The sequence below is a fragment of the Tachyglossus aculeatus genome, chromosome 21 (assembly GCF_015852505.1).
Source record: "Tachyglossus aculeatus isolate mTacAcu1 chromosome 21, mTacAcu1.pri, whole genome shotgun sequence".
Classification (NCBI taxonomy): Eukaryota; Metazoa; Chordata; class Mammalia; order Monotremata; family Tachyglossidae; genus Tachyglossus; species Tachyglossus aculeatus.
In genome coordinates this window covers 7,601,811-7,625,794 of record NC_052086.1, presented here as the reverse complement: position 1 = coordinate 7,625,794, position 23,984 = coordinate 7,601,811, and the positions used below count along the sequence as shown (strand labels likewise).

The 23,984-nt window shown below is 45.6% G+C and overlaps 1 protein-coding gene across 1 annotated transcript in view; it reads right to left on the bottom strand.

Moving 5' to 3' along the window:
• KREMEN1 (kringle containing transmembrane protein 1) overlaps window positions 1–16,232 on the bottom strand; it is a 57,550-nt gene extending 41,318 nt beyond the window's left edge. The window contains exon 1 of the mRNA XM_038763756.1: window positions 16,122–16,232. Within this exon, the coding sequence (XP_038619684.1) occupies window positions 16,122–16,197 (76 nt within the window). The 5' untranslated portion in view covers window positions 16,198–16,232. The remainder of the gene's footprint in view (window positions 1–16,121) is intronic.
• Window positions 16,233–23,984: the final 7,752 nt, after the last annotated feature.

Below are 23,984 nucleotides of genomic sequence, written 5' to 3'. Positions count from 1 at the left end.
ACAGGGCCTGGCATAGAGTAAGCACTTAAATACCATAATTATTACTAATTATTATTCCTGTGGGTTTGTTAGCCCTCTAATCTATCCCAGTTTGCCTCAGGGCACGACGAATCCAAACCCGAGTTTTTTCCCTTCTCCTTACTTCTGTAGGGAAGAGTGTGTGACCTTGGACAAGTCACTTCACTTCTCTATGCCTCAGTTTCCTCATCTGTAAAATGGGGATTAAGACTGTGAGCTTCACGTGGGACAGTCCCAGCACAACCTCAGCACTTAGTACAGTGCCTGGCACATATTATGTGTACAACAAGTACCATTTTTTTTTTTAAAAAAAGAGTGTCCTCACTGTTGGGGTACAAATTGGGGGAGGCAAGAGGAGGCTTACCAAGATTTACCCAATTTCCACCTCCCGATTTGGAATGCCCTCCTCTCAAATTTAATTATCATGCCCTCGGACAGTACTAAAGGTAAGAAAGCAAGCTTAGATTATTGTCATTTTCATAAAAATTGTCACTATTGGTTTTCTGTATGCCTTCCAAAAGCCAAAGGAAAAACAAAAAACCTTCAAACATGCCATTTAAAAGTACCTGCCACTTAAATGCCCAGCAGTTAAACGGGTTAAGAACCGACCCTATCCATGTTCAGCCTACCTGGCGGCAGTTCCATAAATCACTTTCCAACCGACTCAGGTGATGAATAATAATAATAACAATAATAATAATAATAATAATAATAATTGTATTTGTTAAGCGCTTACTATGTGCCAAGCACTGTTCTAAGCACTGTGGTAGATACAAGCTAATCAGCTTGTCCAAGGTTGGTCTCACAGTCTTAATCCCCATTTTACAGATGAGGTAGCTGAGGCACAAAGAAGTTAAGTGACTTGCCCAAAGTCACACAGCTGATAAGTGGCAGAGATGGGATTAGAACCCACAACCTCTGACTCCCAAGCCCGGGCTCTTTCCACTAAGCCACGCTGCTTCTCCATGAAGCCCTGACACACTCCACAACTACTTAGCCCAGTGCTTGATTAGAACCCAAGTCTTTCTGATTCCCAGGCCCATGCTTTAACCACTAGACCACACTGCTGCCCAGGTGGTGGGGTGGGTGACCCAGCACTGTGTGAGATTCAGAGTTCCCAGTCTAAGAAGGCTTTGGGCTCCACTGACCCTATAGATTTTCATCCCCACTGATCTGAAGCACTCCAACATCCCTTCACTAATCCTCGCGATTTTTTTAAGTGTTTACTGGTCCTCTTATCAAATGTGTTTTTCTTTTTGTTAAAGAGTCTTAAAACGAATTCAGTATAACCAGCAGGTAGCTGTGATGTCATGCATTTGTTTAGCTATTTGCATTGTTTGTGAGGGTCAGAAAGAAATAATATTCCTAAAGAAACACCTGCCATGGAGATGCTGACTGTGAACCACATAAATAAAAGCAAAATGAAAATGCCAAGTCTTTTAAATAATTTTAAAATAATATTTAAATAATTTTTAAATAATTTTTTACTTATGCTATTTGTTAAGCACTACGTTCAAATGCTGTTCTAAGTGCTGGGGTACGTACAAGTTAATTAGGTTCAGTTCTACACAAATTTAAAACACATTCTCAAATTATTTTGAACCAAAAAATATATGCCATACTTACGATATTAGTGAATCCAAACTAAGCCAAAGTGTAGGAATTTGACAAGTTATAAAATGACTTGTGATTTTATTTGCCAGTAACACATTCTTCCACTAATGTGGTACACAGCCCTTTTCCATTCAATCAGCTAGTACTGATGTAAAGCTCTCACTCTCTTGCTCTCTCTCTCTCTCGTTCTGTTCTTTAAAAACAATTCCAACTATTGGTTGAATCACTGTTAATGCAAAATCATATCCAAATACTGTGCATGCATTCTTTATGATTGAGATTTGCAGGGCATGCAAAGCTCAAATCTGCGCCAAAAGCCGTAAATGTGGAAAGATTTTTTACTAGAAATCAATTTCTAAACCTGGTCCTTATAAATTGATTAGGATGGACCATGCACTAAGATGAGGTGTTCATTAAATCTGGGCTCTGTTCAACTTCAAGAGGGAGAAAGATTCCAAAGACACAGTCCTTCTGGCCAATTCTATGGATTGTTAGTAGAAAGCACATAAGGTGACCTAACACCAATGGATCAGAAATCGGGGGAGGCAAATTCGGAGGAAATGAGAGAAAGAAAGATAAAATGGGTACTAATCAATCTACTTTAGAGGTATTTTGATTTTAAAACTGTACAATTCTCTCACTGTGCCTGAGATGACATAAATAAGAATCATTCCAGATATAAAAGGAATAGATGGACAAAATCATGTCCAGGAAACTTGAGAGGTAGACGAATGTGAATTCCGGTTACGAGGTACTTCCTGCCACTTGTCCCTCAGTTCATGGCAAGCCAGCTTGAGCAGTAATCAGCAAAATGACTGCCCACAAATTCTACACAATACCTGAACTATGTTTCAAAGTGGAAAGCTTGGATGATAGTCCTTTAAAACCCAGGAATTCTGTTAAAATTCCAAGGGAGTGAACAGTCGACAGGGAAATATACATTACAACCAGTCAACGCACCCTCTCAACTCTCATTAACACTTCTACTTGCCAAAAACCAATCAGACCCATATTTGAACCTGGCTCTCCTTGGACATCAATAACCCTATTTTACGCTGCCTGGATCGCTCGATCAGAATAAATTAAATCCAGTTTCCGGACAAGTTCTGTCAATGGCCAACCAGCATTTAGATCCTATTTTTAACTTAAAAGACAACTGAAGACCTGAAATTCTGCTTAAAGAAACTCAATTTTACAGGTCTATCATGTGAGGCTCATAGAACATTTAAAACATATTTCATGGGGAAGAGCAGACAAGTATCAGTCCCAAGACCCTGCCCAGAGGAATGATAATCTTGTAGTGTTTATCAAGTGCTTATTATGTTCCAAGGACCAAACAGCCATGTACTCATTCATGTCCAAGTCCACCTCTCTACCTCTGATCTTGCATCTTCTCTTATTCCCAAAGCATTTTCACTTGGCTACCCTGCTGACATTTTTTTTAAGGTATTAAGCGCTTACTATATGCCAGGCATTGTGCTTAAGCGCTTAGTACAGAGCCTGACACATAGTAAGTGCTTAGCAAATACCACAATTTTAATTATTATTAATCCAGAGGTGGGAGGTGAGGCCACATGAGCAGATAAGCTCCCAGATAGAGTGAAATACAGAGCACGAAGAGCAACAGCCAAGAACAGAACACTCAGAAGGGAAGGGTAGAAGAACAAATACAACTTGAGTAAATTCCTGTATGTAAAACCAGGCAGTTTTTCTGCATGTGTATGCACAGATACTTATGTGCACATACACTTACATAGCTGCACTCTGAGAGAAAACAATGACCCTACTGGTATTGAGGTTTTATCCATGGGTATGTGGCTGATAAGACTACAGCATGATCCACCATCTCTTCCACCTCTAAAGCTTGTAAAACTGGTTCCTAGCTGTGCTGTGGCATTTGCTGCAGTGCTGGTCCCTGTCTTCGTTTGTCTCTTGCTGTGGCAGCCTTCTTGAAGCCTCTTCTCCCAAAGAGTCACCCCGGGTTTAATAGCTGCTCAGCAGGCTGGTCTATCTGCTGTTGCCGTCTCCTAGCTGCCACAACGATGCCAAACCAGCTGGGGTTTTGATTCATTATGTTTTAAAGATGTTTCTTCTTACAGTTCCCGGTAGAGCAGCTGTCTGGGTATCCTGTGGTCATTCATTCAATCTCCTCACATGCCCTGGCTCAGTCAGGGTCTGAGGGGATAAACATTGCTTTGATGCCAATAGACTAACTTTGTGCCAGGAGCTCATTGTGTGTGACCCAGTGTTGCCGTCTGATGCTCGGCTTGGACTCCAGGTAGCATCAGTGGAGCCGGGTTTTTTTTCCAATGGTATTTATAAGTGCTATGTGCCAGACACTGTACTAAGCTCTGGGCTAGATACGAGCTAATCAGATGGGACACAGTCCATGTCCCACCTGGAGCTCGCAATATTAATCCCCATTTTCCAGACAAGGTAACAGAGTCAGAGAAGTGAAGGGACTTGTCCAAAATCTCGCATCAGACAAGTGGAGGACCCATGATTAGAACCCAGGTCCTCTGACTCTACATCGGACATCTCCAGTTAGTTCGGTTCTACTGGCCACAGAAATGGCTGGTCACTACGATTCCTCAACAGACCATGTTACTGCTGTACTCCCCTCTCAAAGATCATGCTGCCATTCTTAATTCAATTTCCTGCCTTGCAGTTATTGGATCACGTAATAAGCTGCAGAACGTGACTCTGATGAATTGGCTTGCTCAGGTGTAATTTTGCCAGGTCGAGATGTAGCACAAAGACCTTTGTCTTCTTCAGTCTGTCACTCTATTAATCAATCAGTGACTGTGTCCAACCCCATTTGCTTGTATCTCCATAGCACTTAGAAGAGTTCCTGGCACAAAGTAAGCCCTTCACAAATGCCACAATTATTTTCATCAGAGGTATTTACTGAGCACCAACTGTGCAGAGTACTGTACTAAGTGCTTGGGAGAGTACAATGCAACAGGGTTGGCAGACCTGATTCCTACCCTCTGCTTCCTTATGGATGCCACTTCCTCCAACAAGCCTTCCCTAACGAACGTACAAGGCTCCAAGTCATATCAAAGTGACTTCTAACACTAATATTTACTTGAACTCCTTTACACAGACAGTTTTTGTTTTATAGTATTTGTTAAGCACCTATTATGTGTTAAATACTGTTCTAAGTGCTGGGGTAGGTATGAGTTAATTAGATCGGACACGGTATATACACTTATTTAAATGAGCATAATTAATTTTTCTCTAAAGTTTATCCTGATTATCTGATTGTAAATACTTCTATCTCTTCTGTTAGACTGTAAGTGTTCTGTGGACAGGAAATATGTCTTCACATATCTATTGTACTTTTCCCAAGTGTTTAGTATAGTACATTACCCCATAGTGGCCACTCAATATCATTACCATTGGTAATGCAATACTGTTCACATTCAGATTACACATTACAGATATAATAAATACGTGGCAGATATAATAAATTACAAACATTAAACAGAGTACAGACTATGCCTTTATATGATGATGTTACTGCACCTAAACATCAGTGGTGGAAGGGGGGCTGAGGAAAATAAAAAAAAATAATTAATGAGATTCCCTATAATAATAATAATGATGATGCTATTTGTTAAGCGCTTATTATGTGCCAAGCACCACTCTAAGCACTAGGGTAGATACAAGGTAATCAGGTTGTCCCACATGGGGCTTACACTCTTAATCCCCATTTTACAGATGAGGTAACTGAGGTACAGAAAAGTTAAGTGACTTGCCCAAAGTCACACAGCTGACAAGTGGCAGAGCCAGGATTAAAACCCACGACCTCTGAATCCCAAGCCCATGCTCTTTCCACTAAGCAACACTGCTTCTCTCAATCTCTAACCTACGAAAAGGGTAATAATAATGACGATAATGATGGCATTTGTTAAGCGCTTACTATGTGCCAAGCACTGTTCTAAGCACTGGGGTAGATACAAGGTAATCAGGTTGTCCCACATGGGGCTCACAGTCTTCATCCCCATTTTAAAGATGAGGGTACTGAGGCACAAAGAAATTAAGTGACTTGCCCAGTCACACAGCTGGCAAGTGGCAGAGCCGGGATTAGAACCCATGACCTCTGACTCCCAAGCCCGTGATGTTTCCACTGAGCCATGCTGCTTCTCTGGTAGAGGCACCTATCCTGTTCAGTGATGCTGTGGTAGTTTTCAAACATCTCACTGTGTCTTGTTGCCACCTCTCTCATCGCTAACCTCTTTCTCACACCCTCCCCGCTCCCTGGAACCCCCTGCCCCATCAAACGTAAGACACCACTGTTCTGCACCTACCTTGTGAAAGCCATCTGGGAATCACATTTGCTCGGGGATATCTTCCTTGATTAATCTCTCATAGCCCCTCCCTCTTTCCACAACCCCCTACTGTCACATAATAATAATTATTATTATGGTATTTAAGTGCTTACTATGTGCAAAGGACTATTCTAAGTCCTGGGATAGATACAAGATAATCAGGTTGTCCCACGTGGGGTTCACAGTCTTAATCCCCATTTGACAGATGAGGTAACTGAGGCACAGAGAAATGAAGCGGCTTGCCCAAGGTCACACAGTAGACAAGAGGCAGAGCGGGATTTGAACCTCTTACTCCAAAGCCCGTGCTTTTTCCACTAAGCCATGCTGCTTCTCTGTCACTTAAGCCTTTCTATGTCACCTAAGCCCCTGGGTATTCACTTCCCTTCTCTCAGTAGCACAAATGTATATATCTTTATACTATAATAATTATAGTATTTAAGCCCTTCACTCCTCTAATGCTAACCTTCTCAATGCACTTCGATCTCATCTATCTGGACTCCGACCTCTAGCCCACATCCTGCCTGAGGCCTGGAATGCCCTCCCTCCTCATATCTGACAGACAATTACTCTCCCTGCCTTCAAAGCCTCTTTCAAGATGCCTTCCCTGACTAACCCCTCCTTTCCTCTTCTCCCACTCCCTTCTGCATTGCTCTGACGTGCTCCCTTTATTCATCCCCACAGCACTTATGTCCAAATCTGTAATTCATTTATATTAATGTTTGTCTCCCCCTCCAGAATGTAAGCTTGTTGTGGGCAGAGAATTTGTCTCTGTTGAGACAGTGTACTCTCCCAAGCACTCAGTACAGTGCTCTGCACACAGTATGTGCTTAATAAACACAACTGACTGACTGCTATGTGCCAAGGACTAGGATATATACAATTAGATCAGACACAATCCCGGTCCCGCATGGGACTCACAATCCAATGGGGAGAAGGGGGCACAGGCGTCTAATCCCATTCCACAAATGAGGACTCTGGGGTACAGAGAAATTCAGTGACCTGCCAAGGTAACATGGCAGGGAGGTGGCAGAGCTGGGATTTGAATCCAGATCTCCTTCCTAATTAGACTGTGGTCCTCACGTGGGATAGGGCCTGTATTCAACCTGAAAAACCTGTACCTACCCCAGCACGTAGAACAGTGCTCGACACACAGTAAGAGCTAAACAAATACCATTATTATTATTATTATTATTAGATTGAGAAGCTACATGATTTAGTGGTTAAAGCACGGGCTTGGGAGTCACAGGATTTGGGTTTTAATCCTAGTTTTGACACTTGTCTGCTGTGTGACCCTGGGAAGTCACTTCACCTCTCTGAGCCTCAGTTACCTCATCTGTAAAATTGGGATTAAGACTGTGAGCTCCATGTGGGACATGGACTGTGCCCAACCTGATTATCTTATACCTATTGCAGTGCTTAGTACAGTGCCTGGCACATAGTAAGTACTTTGTTTTTGTTAAGTGTTTACTATGTGCCAGGTACTGTACTAAGTGCTGGGGTAGATGCAAGCTAATCAGGTTGGACATAGTCCACGTCCCACATGGAACTCACAGTCTTAAACCCCATTTTACTAATGAGGTAACTGAGGCACAGAGAAGTGAAATGACTTGACCAAGATCACACAGCAGGCAAGTGGCAGAACCGGCATAAGAACCCAGGACCTTCTGACTCACAGGCCACAACTGCTTCTCAGTGTTCAATACTACTGTGTTGACCACGTTATCTGGCTCGCTTGCATCCAACAAGTGTCATTCTCCTTTGTGGATGGCAGCTGTTCACTTCTGTTGTATGGCCTCCTGATGCTTTGTGACAAATGTTGCTTTGCTTGGCTGGCTTCCATTACAGCCCAACTTGAGGAATTTCTAGGAAGTAACATACCAATGACACAAGGAGACAGAGGATCGCCATTCAAATGAAAATATCACTCTTACCAAGGTACTGCTACACCCACAGCAGGCCACTGTTGTAACTTGGATGAGTCCATTCACTTCTTTGTGCCTCAATTATCTCATCTGTGAAATGGGGATTAAGGCTCTGAGCTTCATGTGGGATAGGGACTGTATCCAATCTGATCGATTTCCTTGTAGAGTGCTCAGCACAGTGCCTGGCATGTAGTAAATGCTATATACCATTAAAAAAACTGTAGAAATGATCAATAAGGTCATTACTTAGGACAAAGTACTTAATAGAGCATGTAATTTATTTACTTATTTTTATTGTCTGTCTCCCCCTCTAGACTGTAAGCTCACTGTGAGCGGGGAATGTGCCTGACATTTAAGATGGAAAGTGAACAAATAAAAATCCAGGAAAAAGCAAGAGTCAGGTATGTCAGGGATGAAACAGCAACACGCGCATCCACTGAAGCTCACTGTGCTCCCATCTTATCCATCATCATCATCAGTGGTACTTACTGAGCACTTACTATGCACAGAGAACTGTACTAGCTGCTGGGGGACGGAGAGGCTAAGCACCTTGGGAGAGCATAATAGAACAGAGTTAGCAGACACTTTCCTGCCCACAACAAGCTTACCGTCTATCTCACCGCTGACCCCTCCATCTTCCCACAGGCCTGGTTCTCCCTCCCATTCCATACACACCCAACTACCACTCTGCCCGCCTTCAAAACCTTATTAATGTCACATCTCCTCCAGGCAGCCTACCCGGATTTAAGCCTTTTTCTTTTTAAATGGCATTTGTTAAGCCCTTACTATATGCTAGATACTGTTCTGAGCACTGGGGTAGATACAAGGCACTTGCATTGGACATGGTCCCTGTCCCACTCACAGTCTTAATCCCCATTTTAGAGGTGAGGTGACTGAAAAACAGAAAAGGTAAGTGATCTTGCCCATGGTCACCCATTGTGAGCACTTAACCATAAAAAAAGGGCAGAGCCAGAATTAGAACCCAGGTCCTCTGATTTCCAAGTTTGTATTCTTTTCCCCAATTTCCTCTCCCTTCTGCTTCATCTCTGCACCCTTTAATCACTTGATATTCAATCTCTCCTCAGCCCCACAGTACTTATGTACACAACCACAGTTTAATTATATTAGTGTCTGTCTCTTCCTCTAGAATGTACGCTCGGGGGGGGCAGGGAATGTGCTTAACGACTCTGTTGTACTGCACTTTCCCAATCACTCAGTAAATACCACTGACTGACTGACCCAAGGGTAGAAATCCTCGATCAACACCTGGAAACTTTGGGCCCTTCCCAAGGAGTGGGAGTTCTAATCTTTTTTTGTTGTTATTACGGTATTTGTTAAGTGCTTACAATGTGCCAGCTTGTACTAAGAGCTGGGGTAGCTATAAGATGATCAGGTTGGACACAGTCCCTGTTCCACCTGGGGCTCACGGTCTTAATCTCCATTTTATAGATGAGGTCACTGAGGCCCACAGAAGTGAAGTGACTTGCCCAAGGTCACTCAGCAGGTGAGTGGCGGAGCTGGGACTCGAAGCCAGGTGTTGTTGAGTCCCAGGCCCGGGCTCTAGCCACCGGGCCACGCTGCTTCACCTTAGACCCAAACCAGAGGCCCTCGGTCTGCTCAGAGCAGCCACCTCAGGATGGTTTCAGACCTGCCTTCTTTCTGCGAGCCAAACTGTAGGGAGTTCAAGACTGCTCTTGCACACATTTCAGCAAGTAGGGCACTTCACCAAGTCTTTGAAGAAGCTTCTTTTTAAGTTAACCTCCCCTCAAACTAAACTCTTCCCAAATCTCTTCCTGCCATTTGCAACTTGAATGATCCTCGGCTGAAAAGGCCTGTATATACTAGGTGCAGATGGCACCAGTTACAGGCCCCAACCAGATGCTGCAGTCTCTAATTTGATTGAAAGGATATAATTAGACAACAGAAACACTTTAATGAAAGAGGAAAACATGGAGGGAGGGAAAGGCTGAAGTCATTTAACTGATGCCAAAACACCCACCAATAATAGAGGCTTAGAGTCTGGGGAAAAGCAGAGGGGAAAGCCCCTTACAATGACTGTCCCCATCCTGTTTATTTCCCCGCAGACACAGGAATAGGGATTTTATTATTGTAGATTTCCACTGTATTTTATGTGGGAACAATCTGATTAAAACCAGAAGAGGTTTCAGTAGGACATCAAAGAAAAACAAATATGGCTTCTGTGGTCATTATTAAAAATATTTTTACCAGCTCAATAATGTTCTTTGAAGATGAAATGTTATAGATTGAACAGCAGCTAGTAATTTACATATGATGAACTGACTGGCTAATAGTGACTCACTTTCCACACTGTTCTAAAACTACTTACTTGCCCTGCTTTGATTAGATGAAAAAACTGTGCCTCTCAGACACTAAATAAATGTTACTGTCAATTTGGAAGGCAGATGGAACGGCTCAAAAGGATCCAGAAACCATCTCTAGTTCTACATTCCAACAACTCCAGACCACTTTCTTTGCCTCCAGAAGCTGCCTTGACTGATTGCTGGATTTTTGGTTGAATGCAAAATGATACTTAATGTGTGAGCACGCCGTGTCGGTCAGGCCCAAGAATCTAACCAAATTGAAAGAAATCCAGCCCTCCCGGTCTGCAGTTGTTGAGTGTAGAGGGATACTCCTGAAGCATCCATGCTACAATCTCCCCAGCCCACTGGAAGCAAGACCCCACCCATGTGTTGAGTCCAACAATAAATGTTCCCTTAATTCCCGGCTTCTGGCCAGGAATTAAATCACAGTTAATGGAAATGGAAACTGGGCATCCCGGACTCTAGATGGGGCTTGGGAAGGAGAACAGATACCCGGCCTATTAGTCCCCAGCTTCACACCTCTTAAAGCTGGTGCTGATCTAGCTCAGACTCAGGAAGTCCTTGCCTCTGAGGGGGTTATCTGTGGGGTCCTGAGAACCCCTCTATGTTCCTGCCAGAACCTTTCTCTTCCCCAGTTATGTCCCAGTCCAAGAAAAAGTGGGGACCAAAGCAGGGTGGCTCAGTGGATAGAGCAAGGGCCTGGATGTCAGAAGGACTTGGGTTCTAATCCCAGCTCCTCCACGTCTTCTGGGTGACCTTGGACATCTTTCACTTCTCTGGGCCTCAGTTACCTCATCTGTAAAATGAGGACTAAGAATGTGAGCTCCATGTGGGACAGGGACTGTGTCCAACTTGATTATCTTGCATCTACCCCAGTGTTTAGAACAGTGCTTGGCATATAGTGAGCATTTAGCAAGTACCACAATTATTATTACCATTATTAAAGCCTGGAGGGCCTCCGGGCTTCTCCTTCTGGATTGGCAAACTACATTCCTCTGACTGCTCAGGTGAATTCCCAAGCTCTGATTGAGAAACCTTCCTTTCTTCTCTTCCACAGCAGTGCCGGCAGACAGTGGTAAAATCTGGAGGGCTGAGAGAGCCCCAAAACCCATGGGTTTGAGGAGTTTCTCAAAGAGGAGGGGGCTTGGCCGCTCAACGCCTTAGCAACAGCATCGAGGGACAAAGACTGAGGCAAACTATAAACCTTTGCTGAGTGTTTTGCATTAACTATTTCCCAATTCAAACAAGCTGCTATGTTTTTCACGAAATGTTTTAATTAAGAAAGTAATCTGCTAAACACATTAGTTTTTTTAAATACAATATTTAATTTAAAATGTAATGATATAAACATGAACACTTAAATAATAAAAATCCCCCACCCTCCTACACCAAGTCACACCCTACCAGCACTCAAGCCTCAAAAAACTAAGCTCTGTTCTGTGCCTTTTGAGTCTTTGCTGTGGATTATCCACGTATCTTCCAAATCCAGTCACGCAGGCTATAGCTAACTCCGGGCCTGTTCACCTCACTTCCTCTGCCCATCCCAAATGCTCACACACAATCCTTCTCACCCACCACTCTCCGAGAAACTCTAAACCCACCCAAGGAATTTCCCCTCCAGTTCTCAGAATCCAGTACGGGGCAGCAGCTGGAGTTTGGTAGTGCTCTTGTTCAGCTGATGAAGAACGCTGGAGAGCTGTTTCACAGGTGCTTGGGTCTCGTTGGTGATTTCCAATAATGGAAGGCCCAAGGAAGGAGCTCATAATGGCTTAATTTACTAAGGGAGGCAGAAGCATTTGCAGATTGGTCACTGTTTCAATTTCCGGTCAATAGATATTTACTGAGCGCTTATTACGTGCAAGAGCACTGGGCTAAGCACTTGGAGGAGTACACTGCAAAAGAGTCGGTACACACATTCTGGGTACTGGGTGAAGGTACAAGTGTTTTGCACTCAACCTTAGATTCAACAACGCTGTACCTTAGACAATCGATTGCCTACTTGTGAAAATGCATTGATCATCGAAAACACTATCACAAAGGCTCATTCCAACCCGTGGTCCTCTAAGGTAGAAATCCTCAGCCCATAAACTCCCTGTGGGCAAGGACTGCAACCATCAACTCTGTTGTACTGGACTTTCCCAAGTGCTTAGTACAGTGCTCTGCACCCAGTAACCACTCAATAAATACGTCTGACTGTTCAGTGTTGCGTTAAACCCGTTCCTTAATGCCAAGCTCTGAAAGTTCTCCGACAATGCCCGCTCCTTTCCGAAGCAGTGAACCACAGTTCTTTCTCCTTGCCGCCTTCTCTCTCCTCCAACCCCACTGAGAGGGATAGCCAGCACTCTGCTTCACCCTCCCTCCTCACAGTTGGTGGAAAAGGTTGGAAGAGGGTAAGAAAGATTATTTGGGACACGGTATAGACAGTAATTAGAAAGCACTGAAGAATGAGCTAACTTTTGTTAAAGCCAGATTTCATAAATGCAAACCACCAGTAGCTTAAGTATTGCAATATTGAGCAGAATATAAAGTAATGAAATAATTTTTTCCATCCACAAAACTTTGAGAAAATTACAGTATCCAAAAAAATAGGAAAGCGCACTTGGCTTATCCTTAAAGCATTTTTTTTTATTATTAAAGTGAGTCTGACAACTAGTGGGTAGCCTTATGCTCGGGAGATAACTTGTTTATGGCAAAGTGGTATCTTACTTGGGCCTCACTTGGAAAGACTCCTGAAAAGCAGAGAGAGGAGTTGGCTTTGGGACACAGTTGGATGTCATGTCAAGAAGAACCCCTATAATTCCCCTCCAGAGATGCAGTGTGGCCTAGTGGATACAGCAAGAGCCTGGGAGTCAGAAGGACCTGGGTTCTAATCCCCACTCCGCCGCTTGTCCTCTAGTGATCTAGAGTAAGTCACTTTACTTCTCTGGGCCTCAGTGACCTCATTTGTAAAACGGGGATCAAGACTAGGAGCCCCATGTGGGACAAGGATTGTGTCCAACCTAATTACCTTGTATCTAACTCCAGTGCTTAGAACGGTGCTTGGCACACAGTAAACGCTTAATACCACAATTATTATTATTATTAGTTTTGTTTTGACCACTGTTCCTTAACTGTTCCCCATGAGATTTCAACATTCACCCTACAAAGAGCATTAGTCCAGTCCAAAGAAAACAAATTATTTAAGCACAATTAAGAAGCGATGTCCACCCCACGCAAAACACTATTAGCTACCAGTGTTCCAGTCAAATTCCCGCCACCAACCACCCCGGGTTTGCATTCTGAACCTTCCACAGCAAGAGAGGGGATAAACACAAAGTTAGTTTTCCTCCTCCCCAGAGAGCAATTCACTACCATTCACACTGCACTTCTAGTCCGCCTAAGGGTGAAATCTGCATCTGACATTACAAAACCTGACACTTTAATTGAACAGCTTACAATTCTACTGACAGCCAAGGTGCCTCTGTTTTTTCCCCCCCGACTCTCTCTTCAGGAACAACTAATACTGAACAACCTGGCTGACCAACCAGTGACTAGTGACCAACCAGTGAATAATACTGCTGACCAGCCACATAAGACCAGAAAAACACAAAACCATTTCCTGATTAAGAATCATTCAGATGGCCCATTCTATTGACCTGATGCCAGGGTTTCGTTTTCACGAATCCTAAGTCCATTGATTTCACGGAATCTTAAACCTGGGATCGAGATACCCTGGGCGGGCTTTAGAGATGCAACCTGGAAACACCGATTTTCCCCCTGCAGCTGTCACAGCACAAGAATACGGTAAGTTTTACTATCAAAAGTTCAGACTTTTGGCTAGAGGAGTGGAGAGTTCTTCCCCCTGCCTCTCAAGGCTTGCTAACAAGATCTTCTATTTCTTAAACTTAAGGTGCACCACTTAATATACCAATAACCCAAAAGGGAGTATATCCAAAATACACATTCACACCCTAGCTGCAAGGAAGGGTGTGTGACAGACAGCAAAACAACTTTTACCTTCCTCCTTTCAGTGCCCCGCCTCAATGCAGGCTTTTTTCTCGAATATTCCTGGGCCAAGACGATGCTGGCAGGATTCCTCTTCCCCTCCCAAAATGTCTAAGGTTGTCCTCTGGACTATAACCTCCTTGTGGGCAGCAAATGTGTCTGTTATACTGTACTCTCCCCAAGCGCTCAGTACAGGGCTCTGCACACAGAAAGCACTCAGGCAAGCCGCTTCACTTCTCTGTGCCTCAGTGACCTCATCTATAAAATGGGGATTAAAACTGTGAGCCCCTCCACCCCGGTGGGACAACCTGATGACCTTGTATCTAACCCAGCACTTAGAACAGTGCTAGGCACATTGTAAGCGTTTAACGAATACCATCATTATTAAGAAATACGGTTGACTGACCGGTCCCAATACTAGGAGCTGATATTTAGTAGCAGGATAGCAGAAATACCAATGGCAGAAAATAGTAGCTCCTCCACTGCAAGGAAATCCTCACTTTTCCACCACTTCCCCCCTCTTGCTAAGACCTGTTCGACCTCCCCAAACGTCGACCTCCTCAGGACAAGAGAATTTCCTCTCCTGGAGGTCACCGGGGCAGCCAAGGTAGTACTGGCTCTTTGGCTGTCACTCCAAGATGGGACTAGCCTGCTTCTCCTGCCTGCAAAGAATCAGCTGCTCCAACTGCATACTCCAAAAAGCAGCAGCCCTGGGCAGCTGACGGGGCACTAGTCTATTCTATTCTCTAGAGGAATAAAGTTCCAGGCTATCTAAGAGAAGCAGCGTGGCTCAGTGGAAAGAGCCTGGGCTTGGGAGTCAGAGGTCATGGGTTCTAATCCCAACTCCCTAATCCCGCTGTGAGCCCGCTGTTGGGTAAGGACCGTCTCTATATGTTGCCAACTTGTACTTCCCAAGCGCTTAGTACAATGCTCTGCACACAGTAAGTGCTCAGTAAATATGAATGAATGACTCTGCCACTTGTCAGCTGGATGACTTTGGGCAAATCAATCAATCAATCGTATTTATTGAGAGCTTACTGTGTGCAGAGCCCTGTACTAAACAACATATGGAGACGGTCCCTACCCAACAGTGGGCTCACAGTCTAGTCACTTCACTTCTCAGTTCCCTCATCTGTAAAATTAGGATGAAGACTTTGAGCCCCATGTGGGACAACCTAATTACTTGTATTCCCCCCCCCCGCCCCCCGCGCAGCCCAGTGCTTAGAACATAGTAAGCGCTTAACAAATGCCATCATTAATGGGCCGAGGTGGGCGATGGAGAACAGCCCAGTGCTTAGAACATAGTAAGCGCTTAACAAATGCCATCATTAATGGGCCGAGGTGGGCGATGGAGAACAGACCCTGCAGGAATCAATCCATCAATCAATCGTATTTATTGAGTGCTTACTGTGTGCAGAGCACTGTACTAAGAGCTTGGGAAGTACAAGTTGGCAACATATAGAGACAGTCCCTACCCAACAGTGGGCTCACAGTCTAGAAGAGAGAAGAGGAAGAAGAGCGCTCCTCTCTTCCGCGGGAGTGCGGAAACTTGCAGGCACGGTATGGGATCGAATCCCATTTTTCCCTGTGGGAAGGGGTTTGGGTGGCGGAGTTCCCCTTCCCTTTGTTGCAACGAGTGCGGGGATGATTCCGGCCGACAGCGGGTCTGTCGGGGGGCTTCCTGGGGAGCTCCTGCTTGCTCGGGAAATCAATCAGTCGTATTTATTGAGCGCTTACTGTGTGCAGAGCACTGGACTAAGCGCTTGGGAAGTCCAAGTTGGCAAGTCCCTACCCAACAAGGGGGGGAAGTTCGGCGACTGGTGCACGGGTGTTTTTTCGCCCCGGGCCCGGGGTGCAGGAGCCGGTCCCGGGAGGGGGTGCGGGGTTGGTCCTTGGGGGGCACTTACCGGGTTTGGGGCGGGTGGCCAGCGCCAGCGCCAGCGCGGCGGACAGCAGGAGGAGGTGGGCGTCGGGAGGCGCCATGGGCCGCTCAGTGCGGGGCCCCGGGGCGAGGCCCGGGGGAGCAAGGGGAGCCGGGGCCGGCCATCGGAGCGGGACAAGGGGGCCCCGACCCACCGTCCGACACGCCCCGCCACTGTACGAAACGCCCCCAGACGGGCTCGCCCATGTGGGGCCGCGCCCACCGGACGGACACGCCCTCGGGGGGAAGGGGACACGCGCTCAGGCCCCGCCCCGAGAGAGGGCCGGCCACGGAGCTGAGAAGGGTCACAATGATAGTGATGCTATTTGTTCATCAATCAATCGTATTTATTGAGCGCTTACTGTGTGCAGAGCACTGTACGAAGCCCTTGGGAAGTCCAAGTCGGCAACATAGAGAGACGGTCCCTACCCTGTGCAAACCACTTCTCTGTGCCTTTTAGACTGTGAGCCCACTGTTGGGTAGGGACCGTCTCTCTATGTTGCCAATTTGGACTTCCCAAGCGCTTAGTACAGTGCTCTGCACATAGTAAGCGCTCAATAAATACGATTGATGATGATGATGATGTGCCTCTGTTCCCTCATCTGTAAAATGGGGATTAAGACTGTGAGCCCCAAGTGGGACAACCTGATCACCTTGTAGCCCCCCCAGCGCTTAGAACAGTCTTTGCACATAGTAAGCGCTTAACAAATACCACCATTATTATTATTATTATTTTACAGATGAGGGAATTGAGGCCCAGGGAAGTTAAGTGACTTGCCCAAGGTCACACAGCTGACAGGTGGCAGAGCAGGGATTTGAACCTACTACCTCTAGACTCCAAAGCCCGGTCTCTTTCCACTGAGCCATGCTGCTTCCCGCTGAGCCACGCTGTTAAGTGCTTAGTATGTAATAATAATAATGACATTTATTAAGCACTTACTATGCGCAAAGCACTATTCTAAGAGCTGGAGAGGTTACAAGGTTATCAGGTTGTCCCACGAGGGGCTCATAGTCTTAATCCCCATTTTACAGATGAGATACTGAGGCACACAGCAGTTAGGTGACTTGCCCAAAGTCACACAACTGACAATTGGCAGAGTTGGCATTTCAACCCATGAACTCTGACTCCAAAGCCCGGGCTCTGTCCACTAGGCTACAAGCCAATCCAGTTGGACATAGTCCACGCCCCACACAGGGTGCGCATTCTTCATCCCCATTTTACAGATGTGGTAACTGAGGCACAAAGAATGCCAATTGTCAATTTCAACCCACGGCCTCCGACTCCCAAGCCCGGGCCCTTTCCACTGAGTTACGCAGCCTCTCTGATAATGATGATAATTAAGCGCTTACTATGTGCCAAGCACTGTTCTAAGCACTGGGGTAGATTCAAGGCCGGGTTCTAATCCTGCCTCCGCCACTTGTCAGTTATGTGAATTTGGGCATGTCACTTCACTTCTCTGGGCCTCAGTTACCTCAACTGTAAAATGGGGATTAAGACTGTGAGCCCCAGGTGGGACAGCCTGATTACCTTGTATCTCCCCCAGTGCTTAGAACAGTGCTTGGCACGTAGTAAGCGCTTAACAAATGCCATTATTATTATTCACTCATTCAATCGTATTTATTGAGTGCTTACTGTGTGCAGAACACTGTACTAAGCACTTGGGAAGTACAAGTTGGCAACATATAGACGGTCCCTACCTGAGAGTGGGCTCACAGTCTAGAAGGGGGAGACAGAGAACAAAACAAAACATATTAATGAAATTAAATAGAATAAATATGTACAAATAGAGTAACAAATACAATATGTAAATATGTATTATTATTGTTATTAATTAGGTTGTCCCACACAGGGCTCACAGTCTTCACCCCCATTTTACAAATGAGGTAACAGGCACAGAGAAGTTAAGTAACCTGCCCTAAATCACCCCCCTGACAAGTGGCGGAGGTGGAATTAGAACCCACAACCTCTGACTCCCAAGCCCGGGCTCGTTCCACTACGCCACCAGGCACTGTCCTAAACGCTGGGATGGAGACAAGCAGATTGGGTTGGACACAGTCTCTCTCCTTCTAATAATAATTTTGGTATTTGTTAAGTACTTACTATGTGCAAAGCACTGTTCTAAGTGCTGGGGAGGATACAAGGTGATCAGGTTGTCCCATGTGGTGCTCACAATCTTAATCCCCATTTTCCAGATGAGGTAACTGAGGCCCAGAGAAGTGAAGTGACTTACCCCAAGTCACACAGCTGACAAGAGGCAGAGGCGGGATTTGAACCCATGACCTCTGGCTCCAAAGCCCGGGCTCTTTTCACTGAGCCACGCTGCTTCCCTCTAGACTGTGAGCTCGTTGTGGGCGGGGGTTGTCTCTCTTCACTGCCGCGTTGTACTTTCCCAAACGTTTAGTACAGTGCTCTGACTACAACGGGCGCTCAATAAGTACGACTGAATGAATGAATGGTCGCCGCCTCCGTTCCCGCCCCGGGCGCGCGCCTGCCACTCACACACACCCGCCTTTTGGAATCCACCAATCACCTACAGGCTCTTCCGTGGGAGGCCCCGCCCCCCGACCTGCCGCTTCCACCTGAGTGCCCGCGGAGGGGGAGGGCCCCTCCTGTCCGTCACTGACACGCACGTTTGCTATTGGATTGGAGGCGGAAAGGAGGCGGGGACAGCCCCGTCCATCACTGCGCTACAGCTCGCTATTGGTCCCGCGGTGGAAAGGGGGCAGGGCCTACCCCTGGCCCCGTCCATCACTGCTTTGCACACTCGCTATTGGTCCCGCGGAGGAAATGGGCAGGGCCTACCCCCGGCCCCGTCCATCACTGCTTTGCACGCTCGCTATTGGTCCCGCCGAGGAAAGGGGGCGGGGACCACCCCAGCCCCGTCCATCACTACTTTGCACGCTCGCTATTGGTCCCGCGGAGGAAAGGGGCGGGGACTACCCCGGCCCCGTCCATCACCGCCTTGCACGCTCGCTATTGGTCCCGCGGAGGAAAGGGGGCGGGGCCTCCCCCGCGTACCGGCCTAAGGGAGCCACTTAGGGACGCCAACCTTATTGTAATAATAATAATAATAATAATAATAATGATGGCATTTATTAAGCGCTTACTATGTGCAAAGCACTGTTCTAAGCGCTGGGGGGCTACAAGATGATCAGGTTGTCCCACGGGGGGTTCACAGTCTTAATCTCCATTTTACAGATGAGGGAACTGAGGCACAGAGAAGTTAAGTGACTTGCCCAAAGTCACACAGCTGACAGTTGGCAGAGTCAGGATTTGAACCCACGACCACTGTCTCCAAAGCCCGGGCTCTTTTCCACTGAGCCAAAATGCTTGTGTGCTTCGTAACCTTCAACCTTCGTAATACCTGTTTTGATGTGTATAGATCTACTTAGAGAAGCAGCGTGGCTCAGTGGAAAAAGCATGGGCTCGGGAGTCAGAGGTCATGGGTTCAAATCCCGACTCCACCAACTGTCAGCTGTGTGACTTTGAACAAGTTATTTCACTTCTCTGTGCCTCAGTTACCTCCCGGCTCCGCCAACTGTCAGCTGTGTGACTTTGAACAAGTTATTTCACTTCTCTGTGCCTCAGTTACCTCATCTGTAAAATGGGGATTAAGACTGTGGGACAACCTGATCACCTTGTAACCTCCCCAGCGCTTAGAACATTGCTTTGCACATTCATTCGATCATATTTATTGAGCGCTTACTGTGTGCACAGCACTGTACTAAGTGCTTGGGAAGTACAAGTTGGCAACATATAGAGACGGTCCCTACCCAACAGTGGGCTCACAGTCTAGAAGGGGGAGGCAGACAACAAAACAAAACATGTGGACAGGTGTCAAGTCATCACAATAAATAGAAATAAAGCTAGATGCACATCATTAACAAAATAAATAGAATAGTAAATATGTACAAGTAACATAGAGTAATAAATCTGTACAAACGTACAGGTGTTGTGGGGAGCGGAAGGAGGTAAGGCAGGGGGGATGAGGAGGAGAGGAAAAAGGGGGCTCAGTCTGGGAAGGCCTCCTGGAGGAGGTGAGCTCTCACTAGGGCTTTGAAGGGAGGAAGAGAGCTAGCTTGGCACATAGTAAGCGCTTAATAAATGCCATTATTATTATTATGTATATTGATGCCTGTTTACTTGTTTTGCTGCCTGTCTCCCCCCTTCTAGACTGTAAACCCGGTGTGGGCCGCGATTGTCTCTTTATTGCAGTATTGTGCTTTCCAAGCGCTTAGTACAGTGCTCTGCACCCAGTAAGTGCTCTGTATACACGACTGAATGAATGAACGAACCTGTATTTTTGGCCAGAACTAAACACATTCCACATTCTGACCCACTGATAGAAAGCACCCAATTCCACAAGGCGGAAGTCTATTTTATACTGTTTCTCTAACCCAATTGGGGCCTAAGTTATTTAAGTGCAATAACCCCCCTCCCTGAGCAATTGGGCTATTTTTCCTCAGAGTCGACTCAGTCCCTGATAATTGGAACTAAACCGTGCAGGTTCGAACAAGGACAATGAGGTGGAAGGGCGCATTTGTAAAAAGTCAACTGGGCGGACAAGTGCATACCTGCGCCTTGTGCAATGGGCAAAATACATCTGGACACATGTGCCGACTTGTTCCTGCCGGTTGATTCCCCCCACCCACCCATGTCTCTCTAAAATGCCACATCAGCAGCATGAGCACCCCCTAAGCAGGCTGCAGGAAATCCTGCCGGGATCAGGGTCTTTTTTAAATAATAATAATGGTTTTTTTAAGTGTCTACTACGTGCCAAGAGCTGTCCTAAATGCTGGGATAGATACCAGGTAATCAGGCTGTACCATGAGGGGCTCACAGTCTGGATCCCCATTTTACAGATGAGGTAACTGAGGCACAGACAAGTACCAAGCCGTAAGTAAGACTGTGAGCCCCCCATGGGACAACCTGATCTCCTTGTAACCTCCCCAGCGCTTAGAACAGTGCTTTGCACATAGTAAGCACTTAATAAATGCCATTATTATTATTATTACAGTGCTCTGCACACAGTAGTGCTCAGTAAATACGATTGAAGTAGTTACGAGGCTTGCCCAAAGTCACAGAGCAGACAAGTGGCGGTGTAGGGATTAGAACCCACGTCCTCTGATCCCCAGGCCCTGGCTCTTTCCACTAAGCCACGTTGCTTCTCTAGGGACCCAAAATGGCTTTCTGGACCCAAATCAGCCTCTGGTGACTTTCCTTGATTTCATCGGTTTGGTCTCCTTGATCCAATTTGAGGAACCTCCTCAAAAATTTTCTAGATAATGAAACAATAAAAAGTAGGAGTAACAGAAAGCGGAATGGCTCCGGGCCGTAAAACACAGGTGCAATGTTGTCTGACTGGGTTTAGAGCCGGAAAGGGGGCGCATAAATAAGAGGTGAGAGTTTGCAATTATTTACAGAACAAACTTCACACTCATCCAAGTCTGAACCAGCTACCCCAATTCACCCCACCCCTTCTGAGGCCTCTTTCATAGATAAAACCCTGTTGGTAAACAGGTGATGGAAACACCGCTTTTGAAAATGCAATAGAAAATGCTTAGGTTTCAGGGCTCTAACAGCTCGGGGCCATTCACTGACCCTTTCAGCTCCTGACACTGTCATTTCAGTGATTCACATGCTAATGCTATGAAGAGCTCTGTTTGATGGAAAGAATGAAACCTTCAATGAGCTTTGGGGCCTGGTCCTTCTGGTCTCAAACCTGGGGAAAAAGGAAAAGGAAAAAGTCTCTGCATTGTTGTTTAGGACTCTAAGGTCACCTTAAGGAAGCTGATGGACTACTAGTAGCCTAGAGGATAGAGCCCGGGACAGGGAGTCAGAAGGACCTGGGTTCTAATTCCACTCTGCCACTTGTCTGCTGTGTGACCTGGGGCAAGTGCCTCAGTTACCTCATCTGTAAAATGGGGATTGAAACTGCAAGCCCCATGTGGTACAGGGACTGTGTCCAACCTGATTAGCTCTGTATCTAACCCAGTGCTTAGGGCAGAGTTAGAGCCATAGTAAGAGCTTAACAAATACCATTGTTATTATTAGTATTACTAGCTTCCTAATTGGTCTCCCTGCCTCCAGTCTCACTCAGTCTACCCTAGACTACATGACTACATGGCTCATTTTCATAAAATGTCATTGAATCAATCAGTTGTATCTATTGACTTTTCAAAGTATTCCAATGGCTACCTATTTCTCTCTGCACCAAAAATAAATGACTGATTCTAGGATTCAAGGCTCTCGAAGGTTTTTTTTTTACATTACAAGCGCTTAGTACAGTGCTCTGCACACAGTTAGCGCTCAATAAATACGATTGAATGAATGAATGAATGAATGAGGGGCTTACTACACGACAAGTTGAGAAGCAGCTTGGCCTAGTGGAAAGAGCATAGGTTTGGAAGTCAAAAGGACCTTGGTTCTAATCCTGGCTCCACTATTTGTCCGCTGTGTGACTTTGGGCAATTCACTTCACTTCTCTATGCCTTAGTTTCCTCATCTGTGAAATGGAGATTAAGAGTGTAAGCCCCATCTGGGAGAGGGATAGTGTTCAACCCCATTTACTTGTGTCCATCCCAGCTCTTAGTAGTGTGTCTGGCACACAGCAAGCACTTAGCAAATACTATTTAAAAACAACCCAGCTCCTCCAGAAAACATTCCACCACTAAACCCTATCTCCTTGAAGAGGACATGGAATGAGCCACATTTAACACTTATGTGTCTTGTGATTTATTTATTCCAGATTTTTCATTTTTTGCTTTGTCTTTGTTTTCCCTTTTGTTCCTTTCTCAGCACATATGGATTGATTGATTCCTGTTCCATATAATACTGTGTGTTTGCCTGTTTCTCAAGATAACATGTAAGCTCTCCAAGAGTTGGGATCATGTCAATTAATGACATTTACTGAGTACTTACTCTGTGCAGAATACTGTACTAAGTTCTTGGGAGAGTACCATATAACTGAGTTGGTAGACATGATGCCCTCTCTCGAGGAGCTTACAATCTAGTGGAGGAGCTTATGTTCTTTTGGACAATCCCAAGCAGGAAAGAAGAGATTAATAATAATAATGATGGCATTTATTAAGCGCTTACTATGTGCAAAACACTGTTCTAAGCGCTGGGGAGGTAACAAGGTGATCAGGTTGTCCCATGGGGGGCTCGTAGTCTTAATCCCCATTTTACAGATGAGATCACTGAGGCACAGAGAAGTGACTTGCCCAAAGTCACACATCTGACAATTGGTGGAGTTGGAATTTGAACCCATGACCACTGACTCCAAAGCCCAGGCTCTTTCCACTAAGCCACGCTGCTTCCAAAGACACACTCACTGGATGCAGTTTCTCCCAAGTACCTACTACAGTGGTCTGAGCATCCAGGAGGTGTTCAATAAATAGTGATGATGATGATGATGATGATGAATATTATTATATTATGGATGAAGGAGGCATTAAGGGAGCACTGAATTTAGTGCTGGATGTAAAGTCTTGTCCTCTAAATAGGCTGTCAGGCCAAATGAGAAGCAGCATGGTGTAGTGGATAGAGAATGGGCCTGGGAGTCAGGTCATGGGTTCTAATCCTGACTCCACCACGTGTCTGCTGTGTGACCTTGGACAAGTCACTTAACTTCTCTGGGCCTCAGTTACCTCATCCACAAAATGGGGATCAATACTGTAAGCCCCATGAAGAACAAGGACTATGTCTTGTATCTACCCCAGCACTTAGAACAGTGTGTGACACATAGTTAGAGCTTAACAAATACCACAATTATTATTATTATTCTGAAAGATGTGAAAATTTTCCTTTGAAGTTTCAAATGAGGGATACCTGAGGGTAAGGGATTAG